General features: G+C 38.5%; 1 protein-coding gene across 2 annotated transcripts; it reads left to right on the forward strand.

Moving 5' to 3' along the window:
* The first annotated feature begins 6,045 nt into the window (after positions 1–6,045).
* LOC116841375 (voltage-dependent calcium channel subunit alpha-2/delta-3) lies at positions 6,046–26,196 on the forward strand. 2 transcript variants are annotated; one of them, XM_032809205.1, is made up of 14 exons: positions 6,046–6,569; positions 7,844–7,907; positions 10,107–10,188; positions 10,804–11,048; positions 12,114–12,505; positions 12,669–12,988; positions 15,441–15,701; positions 16,346–16,474; positions 21,857–22,218; positions 22,597–22,801; positions 22,908–23,511; positions 23,922–24,277; positions 24,790–25,086; positions 25,566–26,196. In XM_032809205.1, exons 1-14 carry the CDS (start codon positions 6,557–6,559, stop codon positions 25,857–25,859), a joined length of 3,624 nt encoding a protein of 1,207 aa, XP_032665096.1. In that variant the 5' UTR covers positions 6,046–6,556; the 3' UTR covers positions 25,860–26,196. The 2 variants fall into 2 exon arrangements, with proteins under 2 accessions (XP_032665096.1, XP_032665097.1); XM_032809206.1 differs by lacking the exon at positions 16,346–16,474 and having other exon boundaries at positions 6,048–6,569.
* Positions 26,197–26,769: the final 573 nt, after the last annotated feature.

The following is a 26,769-nucleotide window of genomic DNA, read 5'->3' on the forward strand; positions in this document are numbered from 1 at the left end:
CCCATGTACACCGGCGCCGAGTTTCCCTCTCCGACCATGTGCGGGCCTGGTCCCCCACCGGAGATCCCTACCTCTATCTCCGACACGTACGCGACGGTCCGAAGAGAACGTCGTACATAGGTGTGTGTACCGTCGGACATACATGTGTTTATACGATGAGACCTATTAGGACTGAACCCTCCGAAAGTTGAACCAATCGCGTGGAAATTTTTACGTTCTTGAATACATGCTTTAAAAAAACAGGAAAGTTTCAGCGGCAGTGCAACAAGTCGAAAGATGATGATTCCTTAAACGTGCAACCTATAGTTTGTAATCTTGTACATTATAGGCGCAAGCATATGGGTGATGGCGTTGAAGCTGCAACGAAAGAGAGAAACTTCGATTGTGTGTGCGCGATATTTATTGATATTATATTGCGAGAAATTGCGACGAACTGGCGAGTTTAAAATTTGAGCGAAGTAGTTCGACATATCTGAGATGGTCCGAACAAGTCGAAGTGATCTGATGTGATCCGAGTTGGATCTCGATTTTCAAAATTGAGTGTTTTATGATTGCGACGAAGGATCACTCACTAAAACATCAACTAACAGTAACATTACACCAATATTATAATTTCTCAGTCAACAATGTAATTGTTACGTAACACTCATGTTATATTGCGTCTACATTGTTAAGTAGGAAGTTATAATATTAATGTTATGTCACTGATAGCTGGTGTTTATACCGGACAGACGCCTTAAATGAAGTAAAAGATTTATGTGTGAGGGATTGCATTTATTTCGTTTCTTAATTATCATTAATGGTAATTTAGTCATTAGCCACATTTTTGTACAATCAACGCAAAATGATAGAAATTTATTGCACTTTCCGAAAAATTATTGGACAGTTATGTTAGTTTTGTCAAATAACTGAAAAGAACAAAACTGCTTGGGATGTTTTATTCAGTTCCTACGAAGTATTTATAGAAATGATAAAAATGCATATTAATGCATATGCATATACAAACTGTGCACATTTCTACCAGAGAGCCATTGTATTAAGTTAAATATGTTAATTCATGTTGCTTAGTTGTATTTCTTATTTAGAGAATGTAACACATGCATTTGTGCTTTGTCACTGTAGTTTCCGGTCTCCTAACTGTATTTATAATTCTCTTTCAAACACAGTGACAACGTGAATGTCACGGTCCGAGCGACAAATCGAGGACCCGTTCAGCAAATTGTGACTACTCTTTTAATTTAACTGTCCTCGACAAAATAAATTTTTCGAGGAGTAAGAACTTATTCTTTCACCATGCATCATCGAAAAACTCATCTTCGAGTTATTGTACGAATGAATAATTTAAAACATTTTTTTGACAATGTTCCGGAGGCCCTCCGAAGTGCGACAATTGCGATGATTTGAAGTAACCACTTAATGGGAATTCGGCACAAACATAACAAGAGCAGAGCAAAGCGGTTGGGAGTAATGCGGCAAACCATTTTCACAACGCCTACACAAAATAAGAAAGATCCGAAAAGAAGGAAAGTGTGTGAGTTCCGCATGAGCTTACTGAAGTTAATTAAAATTAACCAGTGGCAGCGTGTTTTTTCTTCTAAGTAAGCAGTGTAGAAAATCTTTTTTGACGAAAATCATCATGGGCGATGAGAAATAGATATTCTATGACAATCCGAAACGCAAAAAGTCAGAGGTGATTCCCAGCGAATCATCAACTTCGGATCGCCAAGCCGAAACGCTTCGAGAAGAAGGTTCTGCTTTGCACTGGGGGGATATCAAGGTGATTTATTATGAGATGTTGAAACCGGATAAAACAATTATTGCGGACTGCTACCAACGCCGATTAATCCGCTTGAGTCAAGAATTGGAACGAAAGCACCCGCAATACTGGCAAAAGAGAACGTTCTGTGAAATTACTGCATGACAACGGTTGCTTCTAATAAGACAAAAGGCATCATAATGGATCTTGGCTGAGATGTCTTGCGGTATCCGGTATATTCACTAGACGTAGCTCTTTCCAATTACTACTTGTTCCGATTACTATTTGGTCGATGCAACACGCTTTGTCCGATACGCTTTTCGAATCAGTGAATGAGTTACAAAAATGGCGTGATGACTTTCAAAGTCATTCAAATGATTGCGTTCAAAGATACAGCATTTTTCCGAGCAGCATTTTTTAAAACCGTACGTTGTCCGAAGGATGGCTTAAAGTTATAAGCCACTGTGAATACTTTGATTGAAAAATTTGTTTTAGTCCTTCTTTTTTTTTAAATAAACCTTGAATTTAGCTGAAAAAATTTGGATTATTCATTTGTACACCTTATATTTAAATATATGGATGTTACAGTAAAATATATACAGGTGTCTTAAAAATATGGGAACCCTTGAATATCTTTTTATAGTGAGGTTTTTCGATAAAACTTTCGAAACAAAAGTTGTAGGATTTCAAAAGTTGAATCTGATGGTGGCCTTAAACTTGACCTTAAGTTTGTTCTTGAAGGCCATTTCAAGGTCAACTTTATTTTTTCAAATGGAATATGCATATTTTCATGACGGATTCGGAATCTACGCCAAAAACTGAGAAGCTTTTGTCTGAAATATTTTTTCAGAAAATTCTCCCTTTGACCTTAAAATGACCTTCAAACTTCACGGTTTTTTTTCTAAATATGGAAACAATGCCACCAGCGGTTGCGCAATAGCAGATGCTTTGACTTCGAAATAACTTCAACCCTGATAGTCATCCTTACCCATGGGTCAAGGTTTCCATAAATCATATTAACTTACAATTTCCATAAATCATATTAACTTACAATGCAAACAGTGTGTCATTTCCTTCATACTATACACACACGATTTTGTCCTGTAAAGATAGAGCGTTATTTTGACTATGTAAAACTTGATAAATACCGTAATGACAGAAGGCCGTGTCCGCGATGTCGAGCGGATCCTTGAGCTTATCGAGAGTTAAATGTGTGAATAGTACATCATAGTATTCCATGGTGTCGTTTTCTGATGTCCACTCGATATTGTTCTGCCACTGCGCTTATCAGCCGAACTCGTTCGTGTCTTAGCAGAAACTGTCTTCTTGTTGAATTCATATTACACATTGTCGTTGTTACTTGTATCCAAATTGTGCGATATTCACGATTGTCGCAAGTCGTAAAACGCGCGCGCAATTATCGATTACTGACAACACGTGTTTTTCGCTATCGCGTATGCATAATTTTCGCGACTACATATACCACAAGCCGATAGCCCAGCTCTATCGATGTTTTCTCGTAGCAATTAATATTTATCATCGATATAACTATAATACTTTCTATCGAACTTCCCTGGTGGAAATTTAATACAATCCTCGAGCAGTTATCGAACAGTTATGTTTGTTTTATCTGATGACGGAAGAGTAAAACTGTTTTGGATCCCAATAAAGATATAACGCAATAACCTGTCATTACTGTACACAAAAGTTACGCAAAATCTGAAGCTGTTATTTTTTTAGCTGAATCGTTTGAACTGGTGCAAACTTGTGCAATAAGTTAGGGTGAAACAAAATATATTTGTTTTATATAAAATATATTTGTCTAATTTATTGCACCAGTGTACACCAGTTCAAATGATTCAGCTAAAAAGAACAAACCTATTTACTGTACGAAAACTAGACAAAAAATAGACACAAAAAGAAATGGATAATTCTTTTATCGTATTGAATAGTTTTCTATTCGATTGTTTAATAATTGATTCTGCTGTTCATAAAATGGACAAGTCTCATCTGGTAATGCTTAATTGCGCATGGATTTCTAATTGAAAAATTTTAATTAGCTTTTAATGCTAATGAGAATCATAGTACAAGAAATTTTGCTGCATAATATATATTTTTTCATGTTTCTCGTCTCCCACGTGACATTGTTCACAACTATGTCAAACAACATATACTCTTTTATCCATCTTTTTATCCATTCTTATAGTTGTATTATTTCATTGAATTCTGAGTCTAAGCTGTCATGACAGTTTTCATTTGATAGTATCATTAGGATGTGTTAGGATATCTTGATGTTTTCTCGTCGCAATGGAATTCTGTATTATTAACATATATTCTATTTGCTCATTTTCGTTCTCATAAACTTAGTAGTTATCTCTGTCACAGGGTTTAATATTGTCAAATGCCTTATTTCCTCCAATTTTTCTCTCCTTGCTCTGTGCTTTTATATACGTTTACTCATTGTTTTCATGTAATTTTAAGTTTTTTCCTAATGCATAATATAAATAAATATGTTTTTTATATTTATTCATGATAAATATTTATTCATGATATATTTATTACGATATATGCACGTTATAAAATTGAATTAATATTACTGATACTTGAAAAGAATCGGTCAACATATTGTACAGTAAACTGGTTCAACTGTTGAATCTAATTCTTATTTCCTACACGGCATTTGTACAATTGATGAGAATGCATTAATATTGGACAATAACTGAGCGGATGTCTATATAAACTGCATACATTTATGTGAAACGTGCTTCTTTTATCGCATTTCGTCTCCAAATCGGCGGTTTCGTGTGGTTCGCGTAGTATCCTCACGAAAGTTTCTCGCCTAAGGAGATTCTCGAAGAACGGAGTCAAGGAGTCGACTATATTTGTCCTTGTGGATCTGTAGTTGAGAGTTTTATGAATTTCTAATTATTTTTACTTTTCGCAGATGCTGCATGCGAGAGATGATCGTTCCTCGAATTCGTCCTTACGGAATTGTTGGTTTTGAAATCGACGTTTCAAACAGTTCGGACCGACGTTTATGAGCGCTCGCCGCTTTAAGAAAAAGGGATGAAGAGCCGAAGAGAAGCTGTAAAAATTTATTCCCAGACTGCTCGCCTGGAAGAATCGTTCGTGCGCGAAACGCGATGCGGTGACTCCGGAGATCGCAGTACCAATATTTAATACGTAGGATTATGCGCCATTACATTACATCGTCAATGTTATACTACATGCATCTGCGTTGTATGTTCTACTTTTCTATGTTCTACTTTTCTATTTACATGATTTTCGAGAAGAAATATCGTCAAAATCAAAATTATTCACATGCAAATATTTTTGATTTTATGTCACGACAACAACAATATGAATAACAACTATCAATATCACTGAAACTTCTTTGACGTTTCACTACTGACTACGCGACTGTGCAAGTAAACGTCACTTTTATAGCACCTAAAAACTGTTTGTTCATAATTTTTAATTACACATTTGCGAGTGTGTAACATATGACGCTGCAGTTGCAAAATCGTTTATTTTTTCCATTGTCATGCTCGTCGATAGAAACGTGTGGATATCAATTTTTTTATCTTTGTTCTAGGAAAATTGTAATTGATTGATTTCTAAACTGTGGAACTTTGGCGGATGATTTCTCCTTCTTAAAGATATTTAAAAAACCTCACAATGAATGACGCCCAAAAGCACCAATTACTATATATTTTACGATGGCAGAATTTATCTCGAAGCACTCAGAGCACAAAGCATCGCGTGTCATGTAACCAGATTTATGAAACTTGCGTTACACGCAAGCACGCAGCCCTCAGGGAGACCTTACGGAAGCCGATGTTCGCGAAGGTATTCTCTCGTCTAGCCGCTCGTGATTCTTGAAAGCGCTTCGCAGCGCGTGTCGCGAAATGATTGTAAAACTGCGGAGTGCTCGTGCGAGTGCTCATGCGTGCTGGCCTGCACGAAAGGGATTACACACGATGCGCGTGGTATCCTTGTACCGGTGATCTTTTTCGGCAGTTTTCCGAAAAATCGTAACATTGCTCTTCGAGTATTATTGAGTCGAGTCTTGTCAAGTATCGAGTGATATTCTGTTCCGATGAAATACTCCGTACTCGCTTTGCACTCAAAAGTTTGTCGCGATCCTGAAAATGGAAAAATTCTTCCTTTGCCATTTTTCTGGAAAAGAGTTCATATTTTCTCGCATAACGAGAGAGAGAGAGAGAGAGAGAGAGAGAGAGAGAGAGAGAGAGAGAGAGACATGGGAAGAAACAAATTCACACACTAGTGTTAGGACTTTAAAACGTAATTACGACCGTATTGTAGACTACTATTTATGATTTAACTTTTCCTCTTGGATGTAGTCTCTTGGATACGCCTCTAAGCGTCAATCAATTCGTCTGATCGTGTTTCTATGCTGTCGCTACGGCCGGCACGATTTTATTAATACCCGTGGGCCATGTTAGAGAGCGAGAAGATTCCCCGCGCTATGAGACGGCGCTGCTCGAGCGCCAAAAATAATCAGCGGAACACCCGCTTACGTAGGTAAACCTCACTACCGCCGGTTGATCCCGGTGGCAGACGCGAATGAAACACTGGTACAATCATCCACCGCAAACTTTCGGAAGATCTCAACCTTCGTTTCATTTTTTTTTAATCTCTGTTTCGTGCGATCGAAATTGATCGAAGTGGACAGTGTCGTGTTCTTGCATCGGGAACGGATCATCCGTTCGAGAAGAAGGAAGAAAACATAACAAAAGGAAGCAGAAAAGAGAAAAAGAGACGTGTCGAACTTCGTTCATGCCGACGACAGGTAGTAGCGATGAGCATTCGAGTGGTTCCTTATGAGATTTTATGAGCGATTCGTTTGTACTTTCTCGAGAATATCGTGCTCGTAACTGGAAAATCTCCTAGTTTGGACGAATCCCGAAGGTCACGAATGTTAACGCCATAATGTATATGTACATATTTACAGATATATGTGCACATGTGTGACACATATCTGTGATTTTTAACCACATATAATCACAGGCGTATTAAGTACATACATGTACGTGTACGCGGATTGTGAGAAATTGTAGTAATCATAATAAGTGTTAAAGGCAATTGTTTATACGACTGAAATATTTCGCTGTAAACGAATATGCACGTGTAAAATGAACGAAAAAAGCGATCGTACATGTTATCTCCTGGGAAATAAATTCTGAATCTATCGACGCAAAATGATTCGCGCGTCTAAGAGTAGTATTTTCAAATGCAAGTAGAGAATGGGGCTGACTAGGACTTGCGCGAATTCTGTTCTCATAGTGTCGATGAGTGAAGTTTAAACTTGCTTTTATTGTTAGAATTTGTAACCAAACATTCTCTCTCTCTCTCTCTCTCTCTCTCTCTCTCTCTCTCTCTCTCTCTCTCTCTCCCTCCCTCCCTCTCTCTCTCTTTCTCTCTTTCTCTGGGCCGTTATCAATAGTTAAACAAAACTCAAAATAATTTTAAACTTGATAATTCATAGAGACAAGATAACGATAAGATAGTTGCAATTAGTCGTTTGTCATGCATCAGGATGCATTCAGATTAATACACAATTAAATTGACTTAAATTAGTCTTAATTGTAAAAGTCGGAACGTTTGATTGACAATTTTAACAAGAGAGATGCTATAACTTTTGCTTATCGACGCAATAAGAATGACGTTAATGTTCTGATTGATCCCATTTTATATTTACAATTGAACATCAATGACTTTAACTTTAAGATTCAGAAGTTATTTTGATTTTGTTTGTATTATATAATATTGTTTTACATTTCTATAATATTTAATATAAGAAGGGCACGTTTTGCGACAAATTTTGTCACCTTTTCTTATACAAAGCAATAAATATTCTTTCGATTAACTATTAGAAAGCATTCATGGTCGAAGATACATTCGAGACTTTCAAAAACGTTTGTTTGAATTCGATATTTTCGAGACTCAAGCATCGCGGAACTTTCCGGTCCAGTAAGACTTCAGTTTTGAGCAATATCCGGAACGAGTCGTCAGGACTCGATACAAAACGCATTCGATGTGTTTTGAGCCTATCACTGACTACAGGTCGATGTCTCGTCTTATACCTCATGCTGATGCCCGGCGTGTGTCTGGCCAAAGATGCGCACATGTGAGTTTCACATAATGATTCATTATGCAACACGAACACTCAGATTCGTGTGTACGCATGTGCGTTTCATGAATGTTCGAAAAAATAAGAAGGTTGGAGTCACATGACATTTGAGAGTCTCATGACCGTTGTATTAACTTTGCTAGAGAACTGACTCGGCTGTTTATAATATATATCTATATGTATATATGTATTATACATTAATATATTAAATAGCGGATTATTATATATTAAATAGCGGGCCACCTTATTATCTGTTATTAGGATAACGAGGCACAAACTACGTCAATACGAGCGAATCTGAGTGCTTGTATTTTGAAGAAATAGAAGAATCTTAATGTTTTGATAACCTCAGTTCTCATAAATATATAAGATAGATTTAGCATATCATACATTTAGCATATCATCCGTTAGATTAAAACATCGGTGAATTTCTGTTCTTTGTTGCGGGCGCATTAATGACATTAATGACTGGCAAATGACAATGACCCAAATCTATCATGGGATCTCTCACATAATCACATGTAAATTTTATCCCATATATTCTTTTTGAAACATTTTGCATTTAACATTATTTATTTAAGTAAAAATCAACACAATTGGACTAATCTGAAATTGGACTTTTATTAAAAAAATGGAATAATTTACTTAAGCATATATGTTCTTAGACGAGAATCTATATAGCCTGTTATTTCTGTCAAGAGACGATCGCGTCTTTCTTTCCCTATGCAGATAAAAACGGAAAAAATTGTCTATATTTTGTCTCCCTTTTTGTTCTGCAAAGAATATGCGTATGCTGAATTTATCTTGTCTATATTTATGTCTCAGTCGTTAAAAGTTTCTTGCATTTAAAATAAGAAAAAGTAACTGCGCAATAAATTACGGGTTGACTTGTGTAGTGTGAATAACTTTTATTTCACAAGAAGATATAATGTTTGAACGTGTGATAATGCATGTAGAACGTGGTAAAATGAAAGAAACGATTAATGCGTCTCTCAATTTAAGCTTTGTTAATTGAGGTATTAAGTATTAGATTTTATTGACATCAAAATAATTGTAGAATTCAGGATTTTATTTGACGTGGAAAGCTGATGTATGCACACTGCGTACGTTGCAAAGACTCCGGACGGGAATCCGGCGTCTATGTTATCACACGTTCAAACATTATATCCTTTCGAGATTTAAATAAAAATTATCTGTACTACATCCGCGTTTAGCCTCTTATTATCCGTATTTTTTTCCTACTTTAGGTTGTATTTATAGGAATAGATACAAGTATATCTACAAAAGTGTTTACAAGATGTATCTGCAAGAGCAGAAAATACTGTTTATATAATATTTATTTCTTACTTTGGTCTGTTAGCTCGCGTATGCATCAAGCGTTATGAGGGTCGTTTCATAAGTTTGATAAATTTCTATGAGATAATGCTATAAAATCCAGCATGGATCCAGCATGATGTTACATACCATCGAGGAAAGAATTCATAGTATGGTTACGAAAAATCGCCGGGCGAAGGTGTGTGAGATTGCTAAGATCGTAGACATCTCGACGGAATGAGCGCATAATATTCTGCATGAAAAATTGCACATAAAAAACTGTACGCTACTGTACGGTACTGTACTGAACTGTATGGGTTTGTTGACTCTTGATCTGAAAAATAAATGGCCAAAATTGACGCGTAAAAAAGTGCTCTTCCACCAAAATAACGCGCTATCTCACAGTCGACCGTCACAATAGCAAAATTACACGAATTGAGCTTTGAATTGATTTCTCATCCATCCTGTTCTCCGGATTTGGTCTCGTGAGAGACTTCTTTCTGTCCCCAAATTTAAAATTTAAAATTTTTTCTGGCTCGGTGGGAAGAAATTCTCGTCGAATGAGGAAGTTATTGTCGCAGTCAATGAGTATTTTGCAGGTTTTGAGACAGCTTACTTTTCCGATGGTATTAAAAAGTTGGAAACTCGCTAGACCAAGTATATCACCCTCGATGAGGACTATGTTGAGAAGTAAAAGCGATTTTTTTTCTAAAAAATGTGTTTTACTTGCTTTCTTACTAGACTTATCAAACAACCCTCGTACATATGCTTTACCTTTTACTCGCGATTTCTTTTTATCTTATGTGTATGCGTGTAATTTTAGTTATAAGATTAAGGTATATATGTCAATAATATCAAACTACAAACAAATTTCTCTTTTAGCGTCGGCAGGTGGGCGGACAAATTAGGCACCGAATTATGGGAGCTCGCGAACGAAGTGGGTCGCCCAGAGGAATTACTGGAAGTGAGTATGTATACATGTTGTTTGAAGTAAGAAACAACAAGGCGGAATTTGTGGCGATGCTTTTGTGGCGATGCGGACATCAGACTCGAGCCGCTGATTTTGCTTGGTTAAATGAAATAGAAGTGTTCTCTATATATCACTATTATTATTATTATTTATATAAAGCTAACCCCGAATATTAGCCTTTAAGGTTAATTCTTGCAATGTTATGCTCAATGCTCTGTACTCTTTAATAACGAGCTTTCTGATAATTGCATTCAAGATGCGTCACGTGCAACTTGAGGAGAGTTGAAATTCCGAAAGAACGTACGAGTTTTGGGCGGTTAATGATTTTCAAACGATAATCTTACAGGAGAAGTTGCAATGTTAATGCAACGTTACAAGGTAAATTCCAAGTACATCAACTAGAGAGAGCTTTGCTTCTGATTAACAAATGACAAAACGTTGTGATTAACATTTGACAAAAGGAAAGATCTCAAACAGCTGTGCCGCGTTCGACTAGACATTCGCAGTTGTGACATTATAACTACTTTATTCATACTCGAAATCACATACCGTGACTGCAAGACGCAGGATGAAAACGTTCTAAACGCACGATGCTGATAATTTTTACAGAGATACAAAAGTATGAACACGCGGGTGGAGGATAAATCCGGCGAAGAGCTGGTCAGTATAATCAGCGAGAACGTGGGTAGGATGCTGCGTCGTAAGATGGACGCGGTTACCTGCATTCGAATGAAAGCTGAAGAGATCGCGGAGGAATGGGATCTGTCGTCTATGGATGGCAACTTCACTTACGTTTCCAGCAAGTACAATATGATGAAAAACCACCAATATGATGAAAACACCAATGCGTACAGGTGAACGAGTATCTAATATTTATTGTGCGTTTTTCCTTTTCGAGTACATGACGCAAGCGAAAATGGATGCGGAGCCACAGAATTATCTTCATCGAAATTTTGAGAGGAGGGAGGGATTCAACACACAAACTAATAATTAATATAACTAATAACTATAATTAGTAAAACACATGTAAAGAGTGGGAGATTGTATCGATAAACTTTGGTAAAAACTATAGAATCTTATGGAAACGAAATAATGAAACCCGATATATTTTCTACGCTAATATTGTAAATGATTTGAATGATCGTCTACGAATTAATTGTGAGAAGAATTTCGGATTGATCTTCAAAGTTACGATAAAACATACGATAAAACATAACAACGCTTCGTGCACCTTAATACAAGCTTTCGCTAAACTATCAGAACTGAATCAACTATTCCTTTAACACTTTATTCGTATGTAATTCATGTTAAGATTATTATTTTAATAACGCACGCAAGTCATTACACACACATACATATACAAAAATGTCTAAAAGTTCTGGGCCGACAAGATATCTGTGTGGAAAATAAAATATTTTAGAAAAGTATAAATTATACGAAATGTTAAATATGAAAATTATTGGATATCAAGCGACACATTAGATGGGCATATTAATTAAACTCTGGGTTGTCTTCAAGCACTCAGGTAAAGATTACTTAAAATTGTTTTAGTGAAATTCTCTATGTTTTATTACATATTCTCATAGGTGCTGTTAAGATATTTATGAAACACTGATTACAAATTTTTTTCTGAGATGATCACTTTTTGAGTTATGAGTCCTGTAAATTGAAGTATCGCCAGCATTAGCATTATCCAAGATGTACCACGTGAAGATTACCTTTGTACGTCTTCTGTGTATCACGCAGATGTATTGCCGACTTGGGGGGACTTTTTGAACACTCTATTATATAGTAGAGATTCGTCACACGTTCCATCAATATTGGAGTAAATTTACACGGAAGGAAGAAATAGTTAAGGATCGAACGTAGAAAGTAAATTCAAGCTTAGATAATCGACGTCGGGAATCTTTCGATTCCAGGGAAATGGAACTGACTGCGGACTCGCATTTCTACAATATCCCAGTGAACACTAGTTACTCGTCGGTCCATATACCCACTAACGTGTTTGACCATGCGCCAAAAGTGAGGGAGGACATAATGAGAAGCGAGTCGTTGGACGACATATTCCGTCAGAATTATGAATCCGACCCGGCATTATCTTGGCAGTACTTTGGCTCGGTCACTGGTATGTTGAGACAATATCCCGCCATGGAGTGGCGCACGAGTACGATCGACAACGATGAGGATGCGCCTGCCGACTTGTACGACTGTCGGCTTCGCAGCTGGTTCATCGAGGCGGCTACATGCAGCAAGGATATGGTGATCCTTATGGATACTAGCGGCAGCATGACGGGCATGGGAAAGACGATCGGTACGTGGGAATGTCTCCGGAGAATATTAATATTAAGAAGTTGAAAAAGCTTTGAGAAGAAGTTCCGAAATAAATATAAAGACTTATTAGTCTCTTTCTTATTAATTTCCATTCCGAATATTGTTATCTCACATGAGCAAAATGACGATGTTATTGCCGACAGCGAAGACGACGGTCAGTTCGATCCTGGACACCTTGTCGAACAACGACTTTGTGACGTTACTAAAGTACAGCAACGACACGAGTGACATGGTACCGTGTTTCAAGGACATGCTAATTCAGGCCACCCCGGAGAATCTGGACACGTTCAAAAAGTCCATGGACAACGTAAAGACGGAAGGCGTCGCCAATCTCACAGCGGCTTTTACCGCGGCGTTCAGTCTACTTAAGATCTACAGAGAGACACGTGGATGCGATGCCGACACACCATGTAATCAGCTCATCATGCTCGTTACAGACGGCGTTCCCGGGAACCTAACGGAGGTGTGTATACATATGTGTAATGCGATGCTTTTGAGTCTCCTGAGTGAAGAGACTCTGTCAGTAAGGGTACAAGTGTGACTTAAAACGAAAAGAATTGTATAAAAAGAGATTCATAACACACTTGAATTTGCAATGCTACTCCGCTTGTACTTTTGCATTACGTATTTCGTGACGAGACCTCTGAGTATCACTCATAGGACAAACCAAATTTCCTCTTTCTCTTCTGTTCGGAGATATTTACTTTCGAGTACAAATAATAAGTTCGATAAGTGGTAAAGTGATTTGTCGATCGTATCCTACATCATGAATAACGTATTACGTGAATCAATATGTTATACATGACATGCGTGAACGAATTTGTCGAGACACTACTTGACAAAAACTGTCGGAGATGCAATTTTTCTTCTTTTCCACACTCGTTCGTCTCGGTGAACCAAGCGCTGAAATTGAGCGAGACGAATCAGAGCACATCAGAGCGGACGAACTCAACGAGAGAATTAGCATTTCCATTCCGCTATAATTTTGCTTCTCTTATGTTTCTTCTGTACTCATCGGCTATTTGTCACAATCGTGTATCCTTGAGCGAGACACAATAATTAATTTTGGTCGGACGTGTATAAAATTTGTGGCTTGTAAATATCATGATCAAACTAGATGTAACCCAGCAATGTTGCTACATGGCTAAAGCTCGTTGATCATTTTAACGCTTGTTCCTGCTTCTGAGTAATTTATAATTTATAAATAAAAAAATAATTTTTAAACTCGAGAGAATTTGTCTGCTCGTCTTTGCGTTTACATAACGATTACGGGCTTTGCCCGCTACAGAATAACATATAAGTACATGTGATATATAGGATGTCCCGAATTCTTCTCCGCAACGTTGGTGGGAACATAGAACGATTTAAAGTGAACATAAAAGTGCGATACCGTTTTGCGATATTTGCAATAGATATTAATAAAAAACAATTGATGAATGATCACGTGTGATATGGTAGATGAGCTGTAGTGGCGCCGTCTGCCGTTGGCTATATTTCGGATCGAACAAAAAAGTCCTCTCTCTACTATTTTGCAAATGACTATTTTTAGATATTAATTGAAGAAGATTTGTGTATCACTCTGTATTCAATGGGAAAATATATCTTCTGAGAATTACTAAAAAAACAAATTCTCTTATTGAATGCGTTACAAAATTCATCGAGAAAAAGTGTTGCAACACTTTTAATCAGCCGACACTGTAGGTGTGCGCTTTCCGTTACTCGCTTTCTCTTTCGCGAGTTTTTTCTCGCAAAAATAACGAAGACGATCAACTCACGAATCTTTTCTTTCGAGGGTAATAATTGCGCACTAAGCTGACGGAAGATCTTGAACGGTGTAAGAGGTTTTGTACGTTGTAAGTAAAAAATTTCGTATTTTACCCGCGTTTTAGAATTGGCAAGAACGATTATCTTGCGAAAGAATCTTAATGTTCGCTCCGTCGAGGTAAAACATGGAGACATGGTCGACCTTGGTTTATGTCTTCTAACGTCATCTTGTATCTTAACGACCGAATAATAAATTGCATTTCCCAAACGCAATTTACGAGTTTCTTCTTTGCAACAGAAGACGTTCGCGTGTCGTGAAAATGTGTATTTTTACGGTTTCGTCTAGCTACTTTAGGTATTTCTTTATACGGGATTCAACACGGTAACTCGAAGTAAGGTAGCTCGTTCGGAGCAAGAATGCGAACTGAACTCGTGTAGAGTAATTTCTAACTGTTAAGGGGATGCTGAAGTTAAAAACATTACTGACAGAATACCGATCTATTCTACAAAGTTTACGTCGTATTGGTTACGCAGAATTATAAATACTTTTACACGCAATGAAAGTATGTGCAAAAGTAAATAGGAGCATTACTCAATATGTGATGAAAATAAAAAAATAATTTTAAATGTAAAATCTGAAGCCATCAGTTAGCGTAATATTTGCCTAATCCAAAAGTTCCGCAAATAGTATGTACCGAAAGTGGATGCTCCAAACAGAAAAATTTTTAAAAATATTTTTAAATTAAAAAAAAAATATATATATATATATATACGAAATAGTGCGATTATGTTAGTGACGATCGTCTCTACGTTATCATTACGGCTGCGTTCCGAAATGCACTGCCAATACTGAAAATCTATAGTTCATGTTACGTATATTGTAGAATTTCAGTACTGGCATTTTTGGAACGTAGCCTACGTTGTTTGAGTTCGTCATCGACTTTAGTATTCTCTTAATTCTAATTCATAAGAATCGGAAAGATCGCTTTCTGAGAAGGAACGAGGCGGTAGGCCATCCGATGCTTCATTCAGAGTTTCTATCTCTCTCAACAAATCGGATGTTTTGATGTGGCAACTGAAAAACAGGATTACTTGTTCCCTTCGTAAAGAATGTTACAAAGAATGTAATCTCGCCCCCCCTTTTCCTGCAGGTGTTCCAAAAGTGGAATTGGAAAGAGAACAGCACTCACATACCGGTACGCGTGTTCACGTATCTTCTGGGCCGCGAGGTGACAAAAGTGCGGGAGATCCAGTGGATGGCGTGTCTGAATCGCGGGTACTACAGGCACGTGCAGACGCAGGAGGAAGTGCGCGAGCAAGTACTCAAATATATCCCGGTTGTGGCGCGTCCGTTAGTACTTCAGGGCGTGGTGCACCCGATCGTGTGGACACATGTATACGCTGACGTCACGGTAGGAAATTTCCAAAACTGTATTTTAATTTGAACTGTTTTTATCTCGATTCTTTTCGCGATTTCGCGGATTGTCAAATTTGAATTTGTGCCGAATGAAGATCGCGCGATCTTTGGACTCGTTGAACTCGTTAATGCCTCTTTGAGAGGTGGCGCGCTTTGCGCGACGAGTTCGTGAGCAACAAACAAATGTATCGCATAATTGTCAGCTGATATTTTATTTTAAGCATGAATTGATTGAGAATATCCTATCCTTCCTTCCCTTCCCCTCTCTCCCTATTGGAAAATTATAATCACGATTTCAGCGGACTTTGTGTAAAAACTACCAAGTAAACACCATCGCACGACCTCTTCTCATCTCTTCTTTCTTGGTAAGAAATTCGTACGGCAATGGGGATACCAATAACGATTAACAATTATACAACGAAAGAAAGATTGACAAATTCCCCGAACAATCCGTCCGTACTTTTTACGTTAAATTGTGCGCTCGTGCAAAGTTACCGTTAGTTTACTTACGGTCTTAACAGAGACCACAGACGTTGTGTACGAAACGATTTCTGAGACGTAGGAAAAATAGCACGTGGCTTGCGTGCCGGCGATGCCGTAGTGGTGAGTTAATGTAAACGTACGTGAAATTCCAATCAGAATCCGGCGCTTGCCGCTTGGCTGTGGATGGTGATGAAGCAAGAGGAGCAAAATTCGCGGCTGCAAAAGCATCTGAAGGGAAAACGACTGGGCGTGCGAGTTAACGAGGACGCGATCTACATACAGCAGGTTGAAAACGATCAAGAGCATCCCCGCACTGTGTCTCTCCCAGGCTTTTCAGGCGTTCTGTTTAGAATTTGTATCGCAACGTTCCCTCCCCCCCTCCCCCTTTCCCTGCACTCCCTGGCGCACGTTGCTATAATTCCTCGAATACCAAATGGAGTACTCAAGAAGTACGCAACATCGGGATGTTGAAGTGATCGTCGTGAGCTTCTGAGAAAAGCTTTTCCGCTGACGTAAATGACGGATTTTACCGGATCCTTTCTCGACTATAGACACGCATAATAGAAAAGATTGCACTTTGGCGACTAGTATGGCATCGTCGATGAAACAAGATAGAATAATTCTACGCGGTCGTACTAACGCTATAATATGTTCTTTGTTCTTCTCTTTTTTTTTCTTTCTTTTTCTTCTTTTTTCTTAAGAAGAAGAAGCAGTGAATTTTCTAAAGGCAAGATTATTATTACTAGAAAGAATTATGTGATTTCAAATCTGTGCCCGACTGCTGATTCTTTTGATGACTCTGCTTGGTAATTTGTCAGAGATCAAGCGAGGTAATTGTGAAAAAATAATACCTTCGGAAAGAATCGGATATTATCCAACGATTATTGTACAAATAATATTATTGCTTAACGACTCCATTGTAAGAGTCAACATGATATTTTTAAGGAAAACGTCTCACAACATTTATCCGAGGATCTCTCTTACCTCGCTTGACTTTGAGACCAAAAGCTTAGTTCCCTGGAGAAATTGGCCAGTTTAGTACGCTCGAGTGTCAACTTGGAAAGCTGGACGAACATACACCTTGCAAATAATTAATCGCTAGGCATCGCTAATCGACTATATTTACCGAATGGCTCACGGCCAGTCGGTTGTCGTTAGTTTGCCGAGGACATGATCCTCCTGAGAATTAGGTATAGCGCCGCTGTTGGCTGGGCTTCGTCGACATCTTCCTTTCATTTTACTTTCGTCACACGTCGCACTTCTGCTAGAGATTGGTGTTGTGTAAAGTGTTCAGAATCAAGCGGAGACGAACAGAAATTCGATACTTTGGGTGTAACATCGGGTGGGGTTAGAGGAGTTACGTTAGATTAGAATATATTCTTAGAAATCAAAAGAGACTTTTTCCTTCACAAATAATTGATTATACTATACGCCATATCTTTTTCATCTGTACTTCTCTTTCCCTTCCGAGAAAGAGAATTTGCGAACGATATATGTCTTCCGAAAATAATACATAACCTCTTCTACTTTATTATAACATCATTATACATTTACTATAACATGCAAAACGTCTTCTACATTTGTTATAACATGTAAAACTGACATGGAAAACTAACAGACCACAATTTTGCTTCAATCTTATAATTACAATATATAGGATATCAGATGATAATATATATATCTGTCATGTGTATGTAGATTGGGTCGCATTGAACAAAAAATTCTTCCAATATTTTGCGTGAACAACCATGTAAAATTTTGAATTATTAATTAAAGAATATAGGAAAAAAATAATGGCATATGATAGGAGTGCGAGAGGAGTGCGGCGTTTGAATCGCGCTGATCCACGCTGGCATCCACCCCTATCATCATCATTTACCGCTACATAACATCGAGCAATCGAGCGTCGAGCAACGAGAGGCTGGCCACGGCCAACAGCGATCAGCGTGGTACAAATACCGTCTCTACCGCACTTTTCTCGCCGTATCACATGCGATTATTTTTTCCTATCAAGCGCCGTGGTGCGGCGCGACACCGAGTACGTGTCGAACAAAACAATGCGACCGTGTAAGCTTATCTGGAATTTCTAGGTCGATTGGTCTTCCGAGTCAAATATCTCAAAACTATAATCGAAAATCTGATAAAAGTTTTCTTATATAATATTTAGCACAAATCTATAGCTTTGTAATATTTAGCGCGCGCGTATTTTGCACCAAGTTTGATTAAGATTGGTGCAGGCAATACGGAAATATCAAAATCTCTCTCGCTAAAAAATCCTTTTATTTTCGCGCAGATTCTCAGATTTTTCAGATTCAGATTCACACGTATGCACGCACACAAGCGAATGAGTTTGTCCATCAAGCCGCGTTTGCATCGCCAAGCGATCTAGCTTCAGATCACACGTATACGCACGCACACAAGCGATGCGCGTTTGCCGTCAGATTGCATTTGTAATATATATAGGCTGCAATAAGCAGCATATATATATATATATATAATGATTGCCTTCGATTCATGAATGTACGCTAGAGGAAAGGATTTATGATCGACCATCAGATGTACATATCAAGCTGTATTTATAATTTCACGTACATTTTCTTATAGTTTTATATCAATCTGCGCTTGTGACGTTCGCGATCCGCATAGCAAACGTGTAATCTGAATTTGAAATTAATTGGCGAGACAGAAAAGATTTTTGTAGATCAAATATTATAAAAATTTCCGTATAGACTGCATCAGTCAGAATGGACGCATATTTCGTGCGCAATAAACATTAAATCGATCATGTATCTTTTCGCCTAGCGTAAATTCGCAAATAAAATAGAACAATTTCATCGATAAATTCAATAAAGTTCAATAATTACTACTGATATTCACTGCCAGTACTGAAGATCTATAGTTTGTGTCGTGTATACGTATTCAGAATTTCAATACTGGCAGTGAATATTGGAACGCAGTCTGCGAGTTCACATTAGAGGAGAAAATACATTACTACACAAAGAAAATTTTATAGTAAAATGTGTTACAAGTTTAGAGATCCAGTCAAACCATATTCTATTACTTCAATTGCCAGAAAATTTGGAAAAACCATATACTTTACAAGAATTAATAGAATACAATTTTACAAGTTGAAAAGTAGTGAAAAAATATGTATAATACTTATTGTGGAGAAAACTTAATATAATAGAGAAAAACGAGATAATATTATAATAACAAAAAATATCTTTATTTTAAAATTATAGTTATTTAAAACTGCTAATAACAAAACGTTTAAAGTCACAAATTTAAAAATTAAAGATATATCTACACCAAAGATACGTATAGGCACAGATATATATATAAAATTATTAGTGTAATCTTCCACAATGGTGAAAGTATAATTAATGGACATTATACAAACGTAGTAAGCACACAAAATGGATTTAAATTAATGATTCCATCCATTAATAAAAAACGCTGTTGGCCACGAAATTCCAAAGATGCATACATTTTCTTTGCTAAAAAAGTAACGTAATGTAATTTGTATCTAAATAATCTATTCAAAAAGCAGTGAGATCGTAACAAACAGTCTTTACAAAAGAAAATGCCGAGTACGTATTAAAACAAAAACTACAAAACGAAAAGTAGATGTTAACTTAAAGTATAGATGCTTTAAGTTAATTATAATAAAAACGAAGTAAGATCAATATAATAAACCAAGTACGTATATGTAAGTATTTATTACACAAATAATTAATGTGATAAGTATCAATAATATTAATAATTAAAGGCTGAAATATTCAAGTATCAAATTGAGAAACACTTGAGAACATCAAGGATCAAAAACTCGGCGTGTCCCAATTAATATATCATTCTTCAATATAAATGTTTATAATGCTACTAATAATTTTATGTACATTATTAAAAAGAAAATATATATGAGGCATTCTTCGTCAAACCGGCCAACCCTTCTGCCAAAAATTTGTATGGATCGATTGAGGTCAACCGGGGCTCAAATTTTAGGTGATCATGTCTAGTGTCGTTTGCCATCTGGCCTTTTGAAGAAATTCATCATGGCGGCTCTAATATGGCGGCGGAAACTGGAAAAAACGATGGAAAAATTCGTACTTCCTATACGCCACACGATTACTCAAATCGACTCCAAAATGATCAAGAAGCCAAGATTCTTAAGGTCGCTGATTACGACTTTAAGACATTAAATGCATCCTTTATGCATTTGCGAATCAATTGAGATCTTCTAGAGTATTATCATTAGATTCAGCAATAAGCGCTCTAAAGTTAGTAGTTCTCAAAGCGATATTCAAAGCTCATCTAGAACGCCTCTTTAATCTTCATTTACTTTACTTCTTTCAAGGAAATTCGTACTCCTTGAGGAGCATTGGAGTGCCGTTTTATCAATAATGTTTTCTCTGACAAAACCGTAAAAAATGACTTTTCGAAATATCAGGTATTGGTATAACCCTTTGGAATCTTCTGTTCAATTTTCTAACCGTTTTATCATGTTCGACTTTACTGAAGTAGAATACTTTAATTGTTTTGAAATGTTTCTGTGCCCAACTAATTTCACATCTTATGTAAATTCTCACTTATGTGCATGCACCTGTACCATTGTGTTGTACCGTATCTGAGCGCGCGTACTTTAGCCAATATAATTGGTCAACTTTAATCGTTTATAATTTGAAAAGTATTATAGCCTCGACATTTTAGGATTTTTCTCTTCAAATTACTTCAGGAATCCGTCCTTAAGAGATAATGCGGTAGTGGCGGGACCCTGTACATATATATATATATATATATATATACATTCACTATGAGGAAATCTATATTAATGTTTCATGAATTCAAAACTGTGTGTCGCCGTATATAGAAATGACTTTTCTATGTATGAATATATTTATAAGTTTATTTATGAATTTATTAATTGGAGTACGCCGAGTTTTTGATCCTCGATGTTAAGTTTTTCTCAATTTAATATTTGGATATTTCAGCGTTCAATTATTAATATTATTGATACTTATCATATAATTATTTGTGTAATAAGTACTTACATATACGTACTTGGTTTATTATATTGATTTTACTTCTTTTTTATTATAATTAATTTAAAAAATCTACATTTTAAGTTAACATCTACTTTTCGTTTTGTAGTTTTTGTTCTATCTTCTTTAATCAATAATTCAAAATTTTAACTAATCGCTTGCGCAAAATGGTAGAGGAATTTTCTGTTCGACCCAATCTACATGCACACCACATATTTATATGTTAACATCCTGTTATATTACAATTATAAAATCGGGCCAAAATTGTGATCTGTCCATTTTACATGTTATAATAAAGTAGAAGATATTATGTGTTGTTTTCGGAAGATATACCGTTCGCAAATTCTCTTTCTTCGGAAGGGAAAGAGAAGCGATACAAGCGAAAAAGATGTCGCGTATAACATAATCGATTCTCGCGAGATTCCGTTTGATCCCGCAACAAGTTTTGTGTACCACTGCGACGTTAAAACGCGACAGAAGGCGAATCAAGTAGCGATCACGTCCTTCGCTTGTGTCCTGCCCTAGCGACTCCATTTAACCGAGATCGCAGACGCAAGTACGAGCCGCGTCTCGTCATCAATCTTCCACTATTGCATTCACCGTTATCCACGGAATGACCTTTCCATAGTTGCACAAGGACGAGGACATTAAGGAGGATCCGTCCACTCTGAATACCACCGCCTGGCAAGAGTACAGACTGCTGACCTCCGTTGGTACGCCTGTGTTTGACCGCAAGGGCAATCGCAACAATGAGAGGCGCGTGGCGAATCTGCTCGGCGTGGCTGGCACGGACGTGCCGATCGACGACATCCGCAAGCTCACCCTGCCGTATAAGCTCGGCGTGAACGGTTACGCCTTCATCGTGTCCAACAACGGCTATGTGATACTGCATCCAGATCTCAGGCCTGTCTACAAAGGCCGGCTCAAATTGAACTACAATAGCGTTGATCTCACCGAAGTGGAGATACTCGATGATGGCCGCGGGCCTAGGTAACGTCGACGCTTACGACATCGCGCTATTACAGTGAGCACCTACCAGTCCCAGCTACCCAGTAGAGAAGATACTGTCCTATCGAAATTCTCATTCGTCGGGGGGAACTCATATTAATCATTTCACTATGAAATTATAAAATCGTGAGACGAACACTACCCTCTTAGTATGTATGTACGTGCGACTGTAGTCATAAATGTGATGAAAGCCTATCTTCGGAATGAAACTTTATTCAAGATTAACGTGCGCGATTCGATCGATAGGTCTAGTCAATTTATAAAATTTTTAACGTTTGCACGAAAGAAAGATCGATTTTCGAATCTGTTCTGTCTTGTTGTCACACATTTCATACATTTACTTTTTCAAAATGAGCGCAGGAATCCAGGTCCGGAGATATTGGAGCTACGATCGGCGCTGGTCGATCACAAGCGAGGTAGCATGAGAGCAGTCCCCGTGAAATTACATTACGACGACAATCGTCGCGTGACTCTCGAGAGGCGCGACTATTTCTATGCGCCTTTGCCCGGAACACCGTTTGGTCTCGCAGTCGCCATACCCCATTACGGAACAACTTGGATCAAGGTCGAACATTCGCCATATCTAGAGTGTAGAAAATTGCCTGAGATGCAACTCTGTAATCACACGCGCACGCATAGTAACGAAATAATCGCACGTTGAATTCGTTTAGGTTGGAGACGAGATCCGCCGGAATCAACACATGAATGTGAATGTGTCCGACTTCTTCGAGGGCGATCATTGGCGCGTACATCCTAGCTGGGTATACTGTCGCTACCACTATCTCGAGGGTCACCGGTTCGACAGTCCGGAGGACGAGTTGCGCCACTTTTTGGCGTTGCTGAGTCGACCAGGATGGCGATGGGCCGAACAATACGAAGCTTATCCGTCAGTGGACGAGAACGTGGGTGAGGAGGACCTGGACGACGCCGATTGTGGCAGACAGACGCTCTCGCACGAGGATTACTATTGCAACAAAGAGCTCATGCAGCTGCTGGTGTTCGACGCCAAGGCGACCAACAACAGCTTTCGCGGGGACTATGTGGAGGGTCTTCCGACTAAGGCGCGGGACTTGGCGCGGCTCTACGGTATTTTCCTGCGCTTCATTGCCACGCAAAGCGGCCTTACCAGATGGCATCATCTTCACACCAATGAGCTTCCCGACGCGGATGATGGCATCGTCTTCGGCGACCTGCATAGGCGAGCTGTTAACGAGCCCTGGTACAAGGGCGCGATCTTCCAGAACGAGCTGGACTCGGACAGCATCTACTTATCCGGTGAGAATTGTATCGATTGGTTCGCAGGATGATGATAGTTTTGTCGATTCTGACTTCTGACCGTTTGCATGAGGAAAAGGAAAAAAAAGAAACAATTATTTGTGGAATAATCGCGTAAAAATATGAGACATAATTATCACATTGACTATCGCATTGATTTCCATATTTCCATATTTATCGTATGAAAGTTCAACCTTTGAACCAAAAACACCAAAGAATTACCAAAGATAATTCGGTAAATTCGTTGGATTTTTCAAATGCAATTATCACTAAATCTTCATACGTAACTGAATGAGAGGCGAGATAGCTTGTCAGTCATCGACAATAATCGTCATAATAATCAACATGCTAATCGAGAAGCTCGAGTAAGAGACACGACAGATATCGAAAGAAGAAAATTTCTCTCGTAGTTCCGTGGGAAGCGGGCGCGGACGCGATAGTGACGGCTTCCATGAGCTTGTCACCCAAAGATGGTGGTAAAAAAGCACCGGCCGCCGTCGTGGGCTTCCAGATGCCGATGACGGGTCTGTACAGGAGATTCATCGCTCTTACTTCGGTGACGACAAATCCGCTGATGAATTGTTCCCATAATTGGATCGATTGCTACTTATTGGATCAGAACGGTTATGTGGTGATATCGGAGGCGCACAATGACACCGGCCAATTCATGGGAACCCAGGAAGGTGCCGTCATGAAATCCATGGTCGGTCAAGGTCTTTATAACTCTGTTGAGATCTACGACTATCAAGCTTGGTGCCAGGAGATCGTAAGTACTACGACGCGCATTGGAAGTTGATTTGGGCGTCGAGAATGCGCTGACACGCTTGGTTAAGAAAATTACTCGTACACAGAAGAATTCAGTAAATAGATAGCTAAGTGAGATTGAATTGGAATTTTCCACAAATAAGATTGAAATTTAACATACTCGTACAATGTGTCCCCAGAATAATAATTATATCATGACGAACAATTCTGCTTATCGCGAAAAGTCGCTGCTGAGAAACATTCAATTGGATGTCGTTACTTGTTGATCTCGAAATATTGAATATTTTCTTGATAATAACGTAAACACATACACACCGATACCATACGTATCACGATGCTGAGCTAATCGAGCCGTCCGTGTATGTGTACGTTGTGCGAACGCTCGGTCGGTCGGCGAGCTATTTCCAAGACACTTCGCGACCCATTTATCTAATGGCTCTTTCACCTTCGCCTCGCTCGATTCCATAAAAGAACGAAAATACGATCACAGCAGGTGTGCAAAAATTGTTTCAGCGAGTTGGCAATTCCGCCAGCAGTTTGATGGTGCCGCTGCGTTACATCTGGGAGCTGTTAATCTGGCTTATGTTGCGCCTGGCATGGTTTTCCACTCAGTTCGTGAACCTTCCTGGCATCCATGGCAAGGTCCATAGCGACGAAGATGCACCTGATCCACCGCCACCGCCGAAACTTTACCTCCATCATTTTCCGTGCGATCAGAAGAGGACTCTCTACATGTTGAACGAGACCGTCGCTGCTCGAGGCGTCACCAATCACTCCGACTACTGCTCAAGACCATACTACGCTCAAAGAGTAAGTAATCTTTAAGGCATCGCAACACCGCTGTTTTTGAGGATTTCGTGACGATGTTGTGTGGCCCATCCGCGATTAATGACTTTTTTATTTAATTCGTCGTGATTCTACGTTGATTCTCCGTCGTCACGTGTTATGTGTGATTATTTTAAAGCTGAATAAAATAATATAAGATATAAAATAATATAAGATATAATAAAGACATAAGTCAGAGAGATGCGACATATACAACTGTTAGCTTGTTTCGTTACGTCGATTATATAAATTTATAATGAGATGATGTCGCAATGGCGCCAATGGCGCGTTAACTCGTGAATATATTGAGAGAAAAAGATGATATATATGTAGTCGGTTTAAGCGAACATCGACTTCAGCTAAATCGCTTAATGATTTAGTGAAGTGAAACATTTGCGACGCAAAGTGAAGTGGTCACCTCGCTGTTCTGATTATTGTTCTTAATGATTGACTACAATCTACAGGTAGCGCATACGAATTTGCTGCTAGTCGTCGTGGACAGCATGTACTCAACGTGCTACAGGAGACTGGAAGTAACGCCTGTCAACATTGAGCCTGCCGAGTACACAAATGACACGATTGAGAAACCCTGCCACAAAATTCCGCTGAACACCCTGAAGAGGCGCCGACTGGAAAACTGCTTCACGGAACACTCTCTAGAATATGAGATTGACGACTGCGGAAGTGCGTCTGGATTGACAGTGTCCTTGATGTTGCTTTGCCTTGTTTTCGTTAGGATCTTATACGCCTTTCTATGACGATCGTTTGGTATCAATAGGTGTATGATTATATATGTTTTGCAATAAAACAAACCTACAGCGATGTACTCTTTTTACGACTGCGTAATCTGATTAATGAATAATGAACAAGTACATGATTCTCTTGATGTTATACTTGAGCGAACACAAAGATTTCCATCAAAATTGGTGCTTTTCTTCAATCGTGACTTAACGTCTTGATAATTAAATTACCTTCTCCAATGAAAAAGAAAATGAAAATGAGTTAACTTGATCCGTTCTATAAGTAATTCAAACAAGTAGAGACAAATAGATGGTTGTTCGATATATTAACGAGTAAATGACCTTCTAAAACGAACGTCGAATCAATTTCTTTAAATCCACTACTATGTATATGTAACTATTTGTATTATATATTATATTATAGGATTATTTTTTAGGAGCTATGAAAGAAAGATAATTCCAAATTGACAGCAACACTTTATGCAATAACACTTGTCGAAAAGTCACACGGTGAAAGTATCACTCGCATCACCCTGGGACAGCATCCTTTGATGATTATCTTGTTTTTTCGAGCCGTATGTATCGAACGTACATCGAAAGACAAACAGTCCTATTAATCGCGATATAACTGTCGCGGTGTCGCTGATCGCGCGCCATCCTGGCGTCCTAGTGCGCAAGCCTGCTTGGAAAATCGATAAGCTTGTAAACGTGTACATGCTCCGAGTCGACATTGTTGAGCGAGTGCGCACGACGACGACCGCGACGACGTCGACGACGACGACGACGACGACGACGACGACGACGACGACAGCGGCAGCGACGACGACGACGACGACGACAACGAGGACGACGACGACGACGACGACAACGAAGACGACGACGACGACGAGGACGACAACGAGGACGACGACGACGACGACGACGACGA

Source organism: Odontomachus brunneus, unplaced genomic scaffold (assembly GCF_010583005.1).
Source record: "Odontomachus brunneus isolate Ranch 3 - 2012 unplaced genomic scaffold, Obru_v1 Obru_scaffold_015, whole genome shotgun sequence".
Taxonomy (NCBI): domain Eukaryota; kingdom Metazoa; phylum Arthropoda; class Insecta; order Hymenoptera; family Formicidae; genus Odontomachus; species Odontomachus brunneus.

Bases quoted from the DNA above. Each gene is read 5' to 3' on its own strand.
- LOC116841375 (XM_032809205.1), top strand. The intron at 22,219-22,596 runs GTAACGTCGACG...AAATGAGCGCAG, and splicing joins GATGATGGCCGCGGGCCTAG to GAATCCAGGTCCGGAGATAT. The intron at 23,512-23,921 runs GTGAGAATTGTA...TTTCTCTCGTAG, and splicing joins GGACAGCATCTACTTATCCG to TTCCGTGGGAAGCGGGCGCG.